This window comes from Gopherus evgoodei, chromosome 16 (assembly GCF_007399415.2).
Source record: "Gopherus evgoodei ecotype Sinaloan lineage chromosome 16, rGopEvg1_v1.p, whole genome shotgun sequence".
In the NCBI taxonomy this organism is placed as follows: domain Eukaryota; kingdom Metazoa; phylum Chordata; order Testudines; family Testudinidae; genus Gopherus; species Gopherus evgoodei.
The window spans coordinates 6,145,096-6,159,346 of NC_044337.1; the positions used below are offsets into that span (position 1 = coordinate 6,145,096).

At 42.1% G+C, this 14,251-nt stretch overlaps 2 protein-coding genes and 1 long non-coding RNA gene across 6 annotated transcripts in view; all 3 read right to left on the reverse strand.

The window, feature by feature from the left end:
* ENTPD2 (ectonucleoside triphosphate diphosphohydrolase 2) overlaps positions 1-430 on the reverse strand; it is a 41,900-nt gene extending 41,470 nt beyond the window's left edge. The window contains 1 exon segment of the mRNA XM_030535904.1: positions 165-430. Within this exon segment, the coding sequence (XP_030391764.1) occupies positions 165-275 (111 nt within the window). The 5' untranslated portion in view covers positions 276-430.
* Positions 431-1,613: 1,183 nt separating this feature from the next.
* LOC115636238 lies at positions 1,614-6,586 on the reverse strand. 3 transcript variants are annotated; one of them, XM_030536093.1, is made up of 10 exons: positions 6,332-6,586; positions 5,599-6,235; positions 5,321-5,436; positions 5,180-5,227; positions 4,653-4,721; positions 4,366-4,431; positions 3,320-3,428; positions 2,690-2,797; positions 2,214-2,284; positions 1,614-1,788 (listed from the first exon to the last, which is right to left on the reverse strand). In XM_030536093.1, the coding sequence occupies exons 1-6, from the start codon at positions 6,380-6,382 to the stop codon at positions 4,375-4,377; spliced, it is 978 nt and encodes a 325-aa protein (XP_030391953.1). In that variant the 5' UTR covers positions 6,383-6,586; the 3' UTR covers positions 1,614-1,788; positions 2,214-2,284; positions 2,690-2,797; positions 3,320-3,428; positions 4,366-4,374. The 3 variants fall into 3 exon arrangements, with proteins under 3 accessions (XP_030391953.1, XP_030391951.1, XP_030391952.1); XM_030536091.1 differs by having other exon boundaries at positions 5,599-6,581; XM_030536092.1 differs by lacking the exon at positions 5,180-5,227 and having other exon boundaries at positions 5,599-6,580.
* Positions 6,587-8,125: 1,539 nt separating this feature from the next.
* LOC115636155 lies at positions 8,126-10,974 on the reverse strand. Of its 2 annotated transcripts, XR_003996839.1 has the most exons (4): positions 10,948-10,974; positions 10,205-10,301; positions 9,421-9,546; positions 8,126-8,195 (listed from the first exon to the last, which is right to left on the reverse strand). It is a non-coding gene; the product is annotated as an uncharacterized LOC115636155 (long non-coding RNA). The 2 variants fall into 2 exon arrangements; XR_003996838.1 differs by lacking the exon at positions 10,948-10,974 and having other exon boundaries at positions 10,205-10,394.
* Between the last annotated feature and the right edge of the window lie 3,277 nt (positions 10,975-14,251).

The following is a 14,251-nucleotide window of genomic DNA, read 5'->3' on the forward strand; positions in this document are numbered from 1 at the left end:
TGGCTGCTCCTGGCTCCCAGCTCTGCCTGGCCCCGGGGCTCTGGGCGCCCCTGGTTTCCGGCTCTGCCCGGCCCTGGCCGCGGGCTCTGGGCTCCCCTGGCTCCCGGCCCTGGCTGGCCCCGGGCTCCCCCGTGTTCTCCACACTCTGGGTGGCCCCCGCTCACCTTGAAGCCCGGCGGCTCCCGCAGGTCCTTGGTGGGCAGGCACAGCAGCAGGATGCCCACCACGCCGATGAAGCAGAGCAGCAGCAGCACCGCGATCACCTTCCTGGCCATGGTGCTCGGCCCTCGCAGAACTGGAGCCCGCCGGGCTGGGGCTGGGGCTGCTGCATTAGCAGGCGGGGCTTCCTCCTCCTTCCTGGCGCGCTGCCCGGGGGCTGAGACGGGCCAGGAGCCCGGACGCTGCGGGAGAGGGCGCAGGTGATCGGCCCACGGCTCCTCCTGCCGCTCGGGCTGAGACACGGCGGCGGCCGGGGCTGCTGCTGAGCCGGGCTGTGCGCGCTGCGCCCCGGGGCTGGGGCCTGGCCAGGTGGGGGCCCAGGCACTCGCTCGCTCCCCTTTGAGCTCCCAGTTGCCCTTAGCAGGGCCCCGTGTCCCGCCGGGCTTGGCAGGCAGCGATGGCGCTGCGCTGGGGCAGCCAGTCGCCCTTCTTGGCTCTCTTGTCCCAGGATGAGCCTGCGTGCGGCAGTGGGGCAGCCGGGGGTTGGCCTGCAGCTGCTAGCCCCAGTTACAGGCCCCCTGGCTGTGCCTTCGCTGCTACTTTAACCTGCCTTAAGAACACCCCTTGGTGGGGAGGTCCACACAGTGCAGGACTGAGCCCCTAGGGCCGGTGTAACATCACTTTGAGCAACCCTCCCGTTTTCCAACTAGCTTCAGTTTCTGCCACATAAGGAAACCATCTGTGCTCCTGTTCAAGAATTGCTGCCGCCTGGTCCATGATGTTGCAAATCGGGAGGGATGGAGTTTGTGGTGGAAAACACTCACGATCTGCTTCCTGCACTGGTCCATGGGGTTGCAAATCGGGAGGGATGGAGTTTGTGGTCGAAAACACTCACGATCTGCTTCCTCCTGGCTAATGTGCCAAATTGACCTATTGGGTGATCGAGGCACGCTCTTTCGCTTTTTTGTGTGTGAATACGTGTAAAGGGAAGTAAGGCTTGGGGGTACAGGGCACACCCCTGACCCCAGGGTGATAACCAGAGTGCCCTTTTCATTGTTTCCACTGGCTTCCTCCTTGCTTAGTTCCAATGACATGGCTGCCTATGTACCTGTCACTGGTCCGGGGATGCAAATCGGGAGGGATGGAGTCTGTGGTTGAAAACACTCAGGATCTGCTTCTTCCTGGCTAATGGGCCAAATTGACTTATTGGATGATTGAGGCACGCTCTTTCGCTTTTTTGTGTGTGAATACGTGTAAAGGGAAGTAAGGTTTGGGGGTATGGAGCATGCCTATGATGATACCACTTTCATTTTTTAAAATTACTTTTACAGTGTTATAGTTTGCATTATATATATGGACAGAAATAGAGAGAAAAATATATTTAACATCAAAAACATTTATTTTAATCTGATGTATACGTAGAAATATATTTCTTTGGGTTGCATTATGTTTTGAACAAGAGGCAGTTAAACAATGGGTTTTCTTTATTGCCTTTTTTTTTTTTTGTAATGAAGTGAACTATGCACATGTCTTGCAGTTGTACTCCTTCTCATATGTCAGGTTTTCTTGATTGGTTCCTTCTCTAATGCATGGTATATGTGCCCACCTCTTGCAAGAATCACACTGGACCTTTGATAAGTAACAATTAAGAAATGAAATCACAGAAGTTATGTTATACATACTTTGCATTCACTCATCCTATTCCTTCCACATGTGAACATTACCTAATATATAACTATCGACATGAAGAAAATGTTTAATGTTGTGGAATTTTTACAAGGATCATGATCCTTATGCAAAAGCAGCAAAGAATCCTGTGGCACCTTATAGACTAACAGACGTTTTGGAGCATGAGCTTTCGTGGGTGAATACCCACTTCCTCAGATGCATGTCGTGGGTATTCACCCACGAAAGCTCATGCTCCAAAACGTCTGTTAGTCTATAAGGTGCCACAGGATTCTTTGCTGCTTTTACAGATCCAGACTAACACGGCTACCCTCTGATCCTTATGCAGTTTATGGCATATATTTCTCATGTAATCCTATGTTTCTTACCATCGTGCAATCCTCACTTTCTTTTTCACAGTCCATAAGGTTGCAGTATATGCAGTAGTTCTCCACGCGTTCTTAAAAATAAATATAGCATTACGAAATGATGAATACGTTATGACCAACACTGAAAATGCTAATCTTGATTTATTAATTGTCAATATTGTAATCCAGTCAATGGTTTGAACACATATCTTTTCCTTTTTTGGGAATATATTTTTCAGATTTTAACTTTACTACACCTGTATCTAAAAATTCAAATTTCATTTAACTGGTCGATCAATAGCAATCATTCACCCCATTAAAATGTTTGTGTACTTAAAGATATTATTGATTCATAGACACCATTACAGAACCAAACCTGCGAGATATCCCACTTTAGGGGTATTAAGATAACTGTCTGTTATGTGACAAAATTCCACTCTTCATGTTATCCTCACATGTGCCTAATGAGTCCACAATACATGGTAGAAAGTAATTACCTGACTCCTTCATTAGAGAATTGCTATATGTCTTCTAAACGCAGTATTAGCCTTCTGTGTTGTTTCCACCGTACTGATGTCTTTGTGCGGCAAATATGTTTCTGCAAACTAACAACACTGAAATTTAGAATAAACCTCGTACTTACCATAGGGGACAGTGGGCTGGTCCAGTGTACCGGTAAGAATTGGCCACTGGTTCCAGACCATACATGGCTGACGTTACACGTCCGATGTGGCAGTGCTTTATGCTTTAACAGCACTGCCCCCTTTATCCCCTCCCCCCCGCATCTGCGGCCCTGCCATAGGGTCCGGCAATGCTGTTAAATGCTCCTGGCAGGGCTGCCTACTGTGGGGGACCAAAAGGGGCTCTGGGTTACAGTGATTTACAAGGGCCTGGTGCTCCTGGCCACTGCAACAGCAGCTGTCAGGAAGGGCTGGATGGTAGAATCTGGTCCCCCAGCGCCGCACCTGCCACTGGAGAATCCATCCCTTCTTGTGGCCACAAGCCCACCCCCATCCACCTTGGCAAGGACACTAGTGCAGTGCCCACTGGTAATCTCTGGCATTTACTTTCAACATGGATAATTAAACATACATAACCAATAATAATGCCAATTTGGTATTCAATACCTTTAAGATGAGTGGTCCACAGTTGTGGCCATCACTTTGTCTGGGATGCTGCACAATTTTACTGTGCCAATCAGATGAGGATTTACTAGTTAATCGTTTGATGAAGTTTCTGAAATTGTTAGAGAGTACATTAGCAGACTGCATAAATGAGCTTTGCTTTCCTTTTTTTCCCACTCTGGTTTCTGGACATAGATAAAAATCCATTCTCTCGCTTTTTACTTAGTCATTGAAATGACTTATTGCTCACATATAGACACACTTGTTTTAATATTATTGTCTTACACTTACACAGTGTGTCACCTGAGTTGCTGTGCCCCATGTTGATAATAACACATTCTCAATCATGCAACATGCTACTGTTTCATGTGTGTCCACATTCTGTGAAGTCGGTCCCCAGAGTCACATCACACAAGTTCACTCAAAGTCCATTATTAAGCACATTCAGTACAAGTTCATGCTGTTTCAATTTTCATTTGTAGCTAATAGGAAGACATTATTCCCATTATGGTAACATTCCCTTTAAAAAAAATTTCAGTGGAACAGTTAGTGTCCACTGTGAAAGTAAGTATCTAATAAATCACCTCCAATTCCTCAGGCATGTTCTTTCATATCTGATCTCATCACACAAGGGGTCAATTATTAACAATTCCTTTTTTTTCATCAAGGCTATTTGTAAGTTTAAATATATTCATAAAATGTATTAGTAATGTGATTATTTCAAAAAATTTATGCTAATTTATCAACAATCAGTATGCAATTAACATATTATCGTTTGTAATGTAACAGTAACACACAACATATAAGCCTATTGTGAAATCAATCAACTCTTTGCAGAATGTATTCTTCCATGTTACATGAACAATGTAAATTGACAGTATCAATTTATTTTTAACAATCACATTCCACTTTCCTTTGCATGCACTGAACTCCCAGAAAACCTGCAGCACGGGAAATTATATCACCACTACGATAGTTGTGTTACAAATCTCTTATTTATCGCCACATTTATTGCCCATAATCCAGAAGCACAATACAAAACATCTTACCGCAAGAACCTAATGACCTGGCGTGTGGTAAGGAAGCAGTAATATATCATTTTGAAGTAATTCACTCTGTTTTTATTTAAAAGAAATTAGAAATGTAATTATAGTTTCCAGTGAGGCAAACCATGAAATATACATTATACTGTATTTCCCAAATTCATTACATGTGTTACTATTAGACTATTCCCCCACATCAAACATATCATTGTATTTGCTGTCACACTGTGTTTAACTCAGTGACTGAAATTGTTCTTTTTTCATTTTATGTATGAAAGTGTTTTAACATTTACCTTCACTTTCATTTGTGTAGCTCTGCCTGAGAGAATGGCAGTGGAAACTACTGATGAGATGGCTTGTACCTGTTGACAGTCAACAAAGCTATTACTGCATTAATAATTATGGCACGTCAAGAACATAATGAATTTAATATAGACAGACATGAAATGGATCCTTAGTGTTACAAATCAGATACATATATGTAAGAGACTCCTATAAAAACAAAATGATTTGTAATCAATGTGCTCTGTCTTACTTCCTTTAAAAAGTGACTAAGCTGTTCGCATACTTGTGTTCAGTTAATGGACCCACTGAACTGTACAGCAGAACTAATGTGGCCTTCTATTGTATGTCCGATATGCACCTCCAAATACATTTTAGTAAATGTTTGGCAGCAGTATATACACAGAAATGTTGAAATTTCAGGTGTCTGTTGATATTTCAAGGGCATTTGGACTTAAATATGTTGTGCCACATATTCCCGTGATTGTTTACTTAGTGCATCAGTGTATTGTGTCATGTATCACAGTAACTAGCCTACCTTTCCATCTGCTTTCTCAACTACACAGCTCAAAAATGCATCAATAACCTACAACACATGATGGAAGAAAAGCACAATTACGATGGTATTTGAGTAATCAATCACATCAACAAATACATGTTTAGTGGTACTTAAATGTACCTCATCACTTATCCAGCTTCTCGGTTTCAGGCAATGAAATGAAGAGCCATACAATTTTAAGTTTCTCACTTTGGCCTCCAGTCTCTCTGTGTGTTTGCTGGTCATTACCAATTTTACTAGGAAAAAAATATTAACACGTATTACATGCATGGTAATACAGTTTCCTTTTTCTCTGCTTTAATACTGTCAATGCCGCCACTTTGTACATGAAAACCTTTAATATAGTTCAAGTTATAAAGTATGTTAATGTGTTTAAGAAAGGTGCGGTATCCAATTACCTTTCAGAAGCCATTGCTTGTCTTCCACTTCCTCTGTAAGCATGTCATCAAAACTGTCATCAGCATCACTTGTATCATTGTTTGACACATCTTGCCCTATATATTCCTCTTTTTCTATTGCTGTGACCTCTATGTTTTCCACTTTGCTGTCATGAGATACAGTGCCATCCACTTCTCTAATCTCTTCCGTGGGTGTTTCTGGTTCAGTGTCACCAACTCCAATTTCAGTTCCAGTTTTTCCCTCTGATGTGCTTTCAGCAGCTAATGTTGTTGGCTCTTTTACTGGTTTTAAGTATGCAATACTGTACATGGTTCCTAACTGTTTCCCTGAGATGGTTTGTAATTTCACTCTCTTACCTTCAACACTCATAATTTTGTATGGTCCCCGATATTTTGATTCCAATACTCCTCCTTTTCTTATTCTCTGTCTAGCATTCAGTAACAGAACAGAGTCCCCAACTTCAAATGTTATTTCCCCATATTTAGAAGTCTTTCTTTTAGCATAATGTCTTTGTTGTTTTTCTTGTGCTTTAGCAATGTTACTTAGGGCCAGCGCAATGTCAGCGTCATGTCTCGATTTCATATTCATGCTGTACTCTTTGCAGAAATCTTCCCCAAACATATTCAGATCTGGGATCTTTGTAAACAAATGGAGAAGTGGTTGTATTTGTAAAATGAAGGCACACAGAATGCCATATGTACATGAAAGGTGCTGGGAATAACATACACTTACCGTGTAATTATCTAAGACATCTTCTGGAAACACTGCGTCATCACAAAACATTAGTCGGAAAGGTGAAATTTTTGTTGTTGCATGTATTTTAGTTCACAAAGAAAACAAAATGGGTTCAAGTAATTTATCCCAATTACTCCCATTGTTATCAACCATCTTCTGCAGTGCTCTGTAACAAAGGCACATTGATTTGATTGTTTAAGAAAAGAAAGTCACATGTACGGTCTTGTTTGAAACAGATCATACACAATCAAAAAGGTGTAATACATAATGAAAAAGATTTCCATGTAACACATTGCTTTTGAAGATTTTTTTGTGAGTTGCATCTTCTAGTATAGCACATTCTACTTGCCATTATTACTGTACGATTCCCACCGTTCACTTATCTTTTTATGGATTTATTAGCGTTTTCAGCCAAGCCATTGGTTTGTGGGTGGTACGGACTGGTGAAGCTACGTTCTATTCCCAATTTATTACAAACATACAAGTTAAGCTGAAAGAAAAAAAGTTACACCATAAACATACATATAGACTTGTGTAGAGGAATGTTCCTTTGCTTATGGGCCACTACTTTTATGTGTAATTAGCAACAGGAATAGCTGTCTTCTCATATTTGTTTTGGAAACAAGTAGTTGTTCATTTCTTTGTTAGATATGAAGAAAAATAATTTTATAGCAACACTGATGGTGACCAACAGCAGTTTATATATATAAAAAGAAAAGATGGTGATTGTTTGAGATCTATGGGTGACCTGACAGTGAGTTTGAGTACATAGTACAAATAACCAGCAAAAAAGAAATTATTACCTTATTATTGAATTCTGCACCACGATCTGTCAGTATCCGCTGTGGGCATCCACGTCGAAGAATCATGCTGAACATGATCTGTACCACCTCAAATGATGACTTATTTCTAAGTGGAAAGGCTTCCACCCATCTTGAAAGATAATCTATGGCTGTAAGTATATACTGGTATCCATCCTTTGTTACTGGTAACGGTCCTATTAAATCCATTCCCACCAATTCCCAGATCCGAGTGACCTACATAGAAGGGTACCAGTTACAGTCATACTTCACATGTTTATTACTAAATGTTCTCAATGAACCCTTATGTCAGAAGCAGAGTACACAATGTAATATGGTTAAAACAGCCATAGAATCCAAATGAAAGCCCACTTTTAAATGCAGAAGAAAAAGAAAGAAAGAATAAACAAACAAAAAGAAGTACAGGAATGAGTGATTGAAAACAATACCAGAGTAAAGCAGAAGAAATATCCCCAGCCAGTGCGAAGGCGTATTAGAGGTAATTGCTGCACTATGCTGTGCCACTTACATGCATTGGACTTGTTTCAAAATCAGACCCTCATTGTATTGCAGAAATAACCATGGATAATGATAAACAATAACGTGTCTGATTCAAAAATTCACCTCTATGCTTTTCAAGGTGCTATCCAGCTTTGATTGCTTTCCCTCTTTCTGGCAAGTCAGACACTGTGCAACCTGTTTTTGATGGAACAATATGATGACATGAACATTTCGTTATGGAAATAGTATCACAGGGGAACAGAGTTCACATTTGCACACCAAATATACTTTTATATTTCTTTCATTAATTTTGAACTTCTATTTCAATTGTAAATACCATGCATCAGCATTTTGTTTCATTACTTTACATACCCAATTGGCAATGTCTTTTGTCATCCCTGGCCATTAGTATTTTGATGTCAGCGCATTCCTGGTTTTGAATATTCCTAGATGTCCACCCTCTGGACTGTCATGATACCTTTTAAAGAGCTGCAGGGCTTCTTTCATGGTATGCACAATGACAACCTTTCTTCCTTTTGCTGAATGGAACAATCTCCCCTCTGTTGATCATAGAAGATAGAGCACAGAGGATGATTAAAGTTTATCTGGGCCCTGGGACAGAGCAATTGTTGGGCCCCTACCCACCCTGTCCACTGGCTACACCACCTATGGCCTTATCCCTTTCGTCCTCTTCCCCAGGATCGCAGCCATGTTACACCTGGGCTCCCCACCATTTTGCCGGGCCCACAACTCCTTGGCTCATTTCCCACCCACCCTGCTGTCCCACACAGCATCAGGACTGGAGAAGCTCTGTCCCTGTGTCACAGCTATACCAGGGAGTGAGAGCTCCTCCAGTCCCAGGGCCGTGGTGGAGTTCTGGATCCTGTGGTTCTTTAGGGGATTAAGAGCAGGGTGCTGCGGAGTTTCCTGCCCCACAAGGCACGTCTCCTGGAGATGGGGTCAGGCATAGGGGCTTCCCCTGCTGCCTTGTGGCTTCTGCCAGGGCTGGGGTGTGGGAAAAGTGTTTAACTTAAGATATAAGTGGTTATTGGCAAAACCATTAATTAATTAAAAGGCATATGCCTATCAAAGACATCTATATACAGTCTGGTTCATAATGCCTTGAGTACAAGAGGGAAATTTCAGTGTATAGCAGGGCTGCCCAGAGGGAGGGGCAAGTGGGGCAATTTGCCCTGGGCCCCACACGGGCCCCCACGAGAGTTTTTCAGGGCCCCTGAAGCGGGGTCCTTCACTTGCTCCTTGTGCCCTGGAAAACTCTCGAGGGGCCCGGGCCACCAGAGCTTCTTCCACTCTTGGTCTTCGCCAGTGGGGGGGTCCTTCCTCCAGGGCAGAGGGACGCCCCACAGCTGAATTACTGCTGAAGCAGGGCCCCCTGCCACCAGAGACCACAGGCCCCAGAATCCTCTGGGCGGCCCTGGTGTATAGTTAGAAGTTTTTGCTCATTGAACATATAGTGATTGTTGGTGGTGCTTGCAGCAGACCGGATAACATAATTAAGAAATGAAACAAAGTAATCAGTTTTTTTAAAAATAAAATTTAGACTCATTTCTCACACAACTGCACAGCACACTCCTTTTGTTGCACCACTGGCATAGACAGATTTTCTGGAAAATTTTAATAAAAATAGAGATCCAAATTCCAGTCCCATTGAAGGTAAGGTTAACACTCCAAATAATCCCAGTGTTGGGACATCATGACCATCATTTACAGGCTGAAGTTTCCTGTGTTATGTGTCAGTACTATCTTAAAACAAATATTCCTTACCTTCCAATGAAAAGTTGACAGCATATCGATGCAGGTTCAGTCTGCCTGCTTTATTCATTCCTTCAGGATATGTGCTACTCCTTATGTATGCCAAAACATTTGCAATTTTTTCTTCAAAAGATTTCCCTGAGAATTGTTTACAAGAGAAAGCAGTTACTTAAGTGCAAACATGGCATATCAATGCATATAAGACTCAAAGTTGAGTTAGAAGGTAAGCGATGTACATTGCAAACCCATAAGCAGGGTAAACCTAAATCAACAATACATCATTCATAGGCCAGTGACATGACAGACATAAATAAATTGCAGGCATGTGCATAATTCTGAAATATCTGTGGCTTGCAAATTTTGGCTGTATTCGCTCAATGAAGAGTGAATGTTATCAGAGATAAGGAGATCACTACAAGATTGTAACAATGTATAGACATAGTGACTCAGGACAGTAAATGTAACAGCAAAAAAATGTCAATTAAAAAAACAAGCAGAGTTGCTTGAAGATAATGGGTTTTGAAAAAATATGTAATATTTAATAATATATGGGGATATACTTATGTCACAGAACTAGGTCATTGAGTCCAGTCCCCTGCCTTCACTATCAGGACCAAGTACTGTCCCTGACAGTTTTTTTTGGTCTTGCTTTTTTTTTTTTTTTTTTTTTTTTTGCCATCATCCATAAATGGTCCCCTTAAGGATTAGGCTCACAACCCTGGCTTTAGCAGGCCAATGCTCAAAACACTGAGCTAGCCCTCCCCTCCATGGGAACACATGGAAAAATTCTACTTACTTGCCATTATGTGTATTGAGGTAATTTTTTGCTTGGTGCAACTTTTTGGGAGAAAATAGTTGTCTGGAAATCTGAAGAATCTGAAATAGAGAAACCCCTATAACATACACATATCAGTATCACCTCATTCTCAGCAATGTCTTTAATCAATCGTTTTAATGTAATTAAACTAATCAATCCTAACATAATGTTACTTGATTATCTAAGAAATTAGATCCCATCATCTAAATTGTTTTACACACAAAAATTACTTATATATCAGCCTAAGAAAATAAAAAAAAAAAATCACACAGATAAACAATATAGAAATTGGGAGCAATAAAGAAATCACCATGATTACAGGCATGCAAACCATTTAAGAAATGATTATACAGTTATTGTAAAGATTCTTTATTTTTCAGGCAGTTAGCCAGGAATACCTTTAGTATTTCTGTACTTTTACCAGATTTGCCCATTACTTGGGGTATGCTCATTTATTGGGGTTACTTGTCTGGGTTTTCCCCCTGATAATTCTACTTTTCTGGAGGGGGCTGGTTGTGTAACTCGATCAATGTACTCATTGTGTGCCCAATGGAATGAGTCAAACAGCACTTTCAAGCTGACACCTTTATTTGTCCCAGATGTAGCATGTCCCTATCCCCATCTTTACATCACAAGGAGAGCCTAAACAAAGTAAGTTATATTTTTACAGTTTAATACCTGAGTTAGAAAAGGAAACAGAGAGAGAAAATGAGGAAACTCACCCACTCCAGGAAGCTTGAACTCCTGAGTCTTTACTGATGATCTTAGCTCATAGTCTTGAATCTGTCAGGAATAGATGTGGTTGCCTAAGGAAGTGGTGGAATATCCATCCATAGAGGGTTTTTAAGATCATGCTTGACAAAGCCCTGGCTGGGATGATGTAGTTGGGGATTGGTCCTGCTGTGAGCAGGGGGTTGGACTAGATACCTCCTGAGGTCCCTTCCAACCCTGATATTCTATGATTCTATTCTCTGATTCTAACTCAGGCAGAATTTGGGTCTATGCATGCATAAGAATTCTTACTTAAGAGTGAGCAAATGATTTTGTAGAGAAAATATGCAATAGGTTGAATTGGTTGAAGGGAGAACAGTAGATTTGTTTATGGGTAAACCGATGACTGCAGGAATTTCTTTAGGCTAGATAATAGGAGCTGATCACTTCTTACTATGGGTGATGTTCCTTCAGGGGGCTGACAATGAAATTTGTCTGCTTCAGTATTTTGGATATCAATCAGATATCAATCAGAGTTTCACCACTAGAATTTGTCTAAATGCTAAGGTGGGTGTGAATGAGGGTAGGGGAGTTGCCTCAAGCTTGTCACCAGGGTTGTAGGTATGCAGGTATGTCTCACACCTCCATTGACTGCTCCATGCAAGTTTTTTCTCTGATCACTTTTGGTTTAGGGGAACAGACAGGATACTGTGCCTTAGTTACCAAAGAAGACAGGTATTATCTGTGACTGCTGAGTTCTTAACAGGATATTGATCATAAAATATTTAACCATATGTTGTGACTACTTACATTAAAGAAATCCATTCCATCTTAGTTTAGGAGAAAGAACAGTGATTGACCAATAATAATCTGGTGTTGCAGATCCCCGTAGTACAATTATTTTTTCTTCTCCACTGTCAGTGCAGCTTTTTATTTTGGTGAGTTTTGCACAAAGATGCAGAAATGTGGACCATCCAAAAGTTCTGCAGCCACTGGTCATCAGCCCAAGCCTTCATTGTTGCAGAAGATTTTTGCCCTTGGGAAGGTTCTAAGATGACATCATATAATAAACTTACTGAATATTTGTGAATCAGTTTCTACACACAAGCAATGACGTGTGAAAATAGGATTGTAAGAGCTGAGTTCACAGGCAAGATAAATGCAGCAAAAGGCAATTCTAAAATTTGTGAACTGTTGTGAGACTTCACATAGACAAATAGTTATGAGAGAGTCTTTTAAATACTGAAAATGTGTGATGCAGAGTTTGATGGAATGTAGGGAAATTATTTCACTGCATCATGTCTCCTGTAGAAAGAAAGTAGCACTGGGGCAGCAGATTTTAATATTTTTTGGTGAGATCCAGAAAAGGTCCAAGGGAGTTTTGCTGTGGGAGGGGGCTTGAGGTCAATACTGAGTTTACAATGGTGCCAATGGTGCCATGGCAACAGGCCCATCCTGCATCACGTTGCAGACACAGTGCTCAGAATTAAGCGATGTTCTCAGGACTATTGTACTCTATACTAGTTTTCAATTGCCTGATAAATGTTTCAGCCATGCCACCTTTTCACTCAGCTATATCCTGATTAGTGGTGACTGGGAATGGGGGGCACGGGCAGGGAGTGTAGCAGATGCCAATTTGAGGTGAATATTCTCTTGTCCAGACTATACTGGGTTTATGGTGCTTTGTGCCATGGACAGGAGCAAAGTGGCTGGTGAATAACCAAGAATCTGGTTAATAATTGTTCTCTAAATTCAGCTTTCTTCTTTCTCTCTCTGTGAATTATCACTAATTCAAAATAGTACTGTTCAAATTGACTGGATAATGGTAATAGCATAATCTCTTCTTATAACATTGTAAACTCTACTACCAAATTTTTATATTAAACACTTGCTATACATAATACAATAAATCCAACAGAAACAAAACATAAGAAAAGGTTTTTTCTGCATCTTATTTAAACTTTACCAGTTATCTCTTGCTTCAGAATGCCTCATGCGTCACCCATATTGTTTACAATAGGATTCAACATGTGGCTTGGAAGCTGACTCTTTACTGATTCCTGAAGAGCTGGGAGCTCAATATTCATCCCAGCTAGATACTATATGCAGAAGCATAACTCTGTATATATCGGGAGGAGGGGAATTATTTATCTTTGTGCACATGTATTGGTGTTTGGTGTTTGTAAGACAAGGTATAATAATGAACTGTGTAAAAGAGAGGTTGGGAGGCTCCAGAAAGGTATGTAAAGTGCTGGGATGTCAGGATCCTGGAGGCACTCTCACCCCCACACTAGGGCGGTGTTCAGGGCTGGCTTTAGGAAGTGCAGGGCCCAATTTGAACATTTTTGGTGGGGCTCCGGCAGGGATGACTAAAAAAAAAAAGTGTAAAAAAAAGCCATTCATTTCTTAGCAATCAGTTCCCTATAACAAGTTCTGATTTAAGGGATGTGCCACAGTATGTATTTTTTGTACTAATAAGGTTACCATATGTCCGTATTTTCCTGGATGGCGATTTAAGACCCAAAAAGCCTGACATATCTGGGAAAATACAGATTTATGTTAACCCTATCTAAAGTTCTTTTTTAAACAGATGGCTCTGAACTAGAAATGAGCTCTGTTTCACATGTGTGGGTCCCCGCCACTCCCTGGGGATGTGCTAGGGATACCAGATGTCCTGATTTTATAGGGACAGTCCCAATTTTCCGATCATTTTCTTATATAGGATCCTATTACCCTCCACCCCATTCCGATTTCTCATACTTGCTGTCTGGTTACCCTAGGGTGTACACAGGTGTGGGTCCCAGCTGCTCCCTGCCCCCCTCATTGAAGCAGGTGTGCAGGGTTACTACCCTGGGAACTGCAGGGCAGCAGTGGACATGGGGCTGGCTGGAGGCAGGGCAGGGTCTGACTGGAGGAAGGGTCTGGCTGCAGGCAGGGCAAGGGGTGTGGGGATGGCTGGAGATAGGTATGTGTGGGGTGGGGTGGGCTGGCTGGCTTCAAGTAGGGCCACAGGGGGGCTGAGGCATGGGTTGGCAGGGCTGGAGACAGAGGCGTGCAGGACTGGCTGGCTTCAGGCAAGGGTGTGTGGCAGGGGTTGGCTGGAGACAGGGCAGGGGGTGGTTGGCTGGAGATAGGGCAGGGGATGCAGGGCTGGCTCCAGCCCCTGCTGGGAGCCCCAAGCCCTTTAAATTGCCCCCTGGGGAAGCCGGGCCACCCCAGTACAGCGCACTCGCTCTTGCCGGTACACCGATCCGGGGCAGGGCCTGATTCAGGAGAATTGGTTGAATAGGCCTAAAGCCAGCCATGCCAGTATAT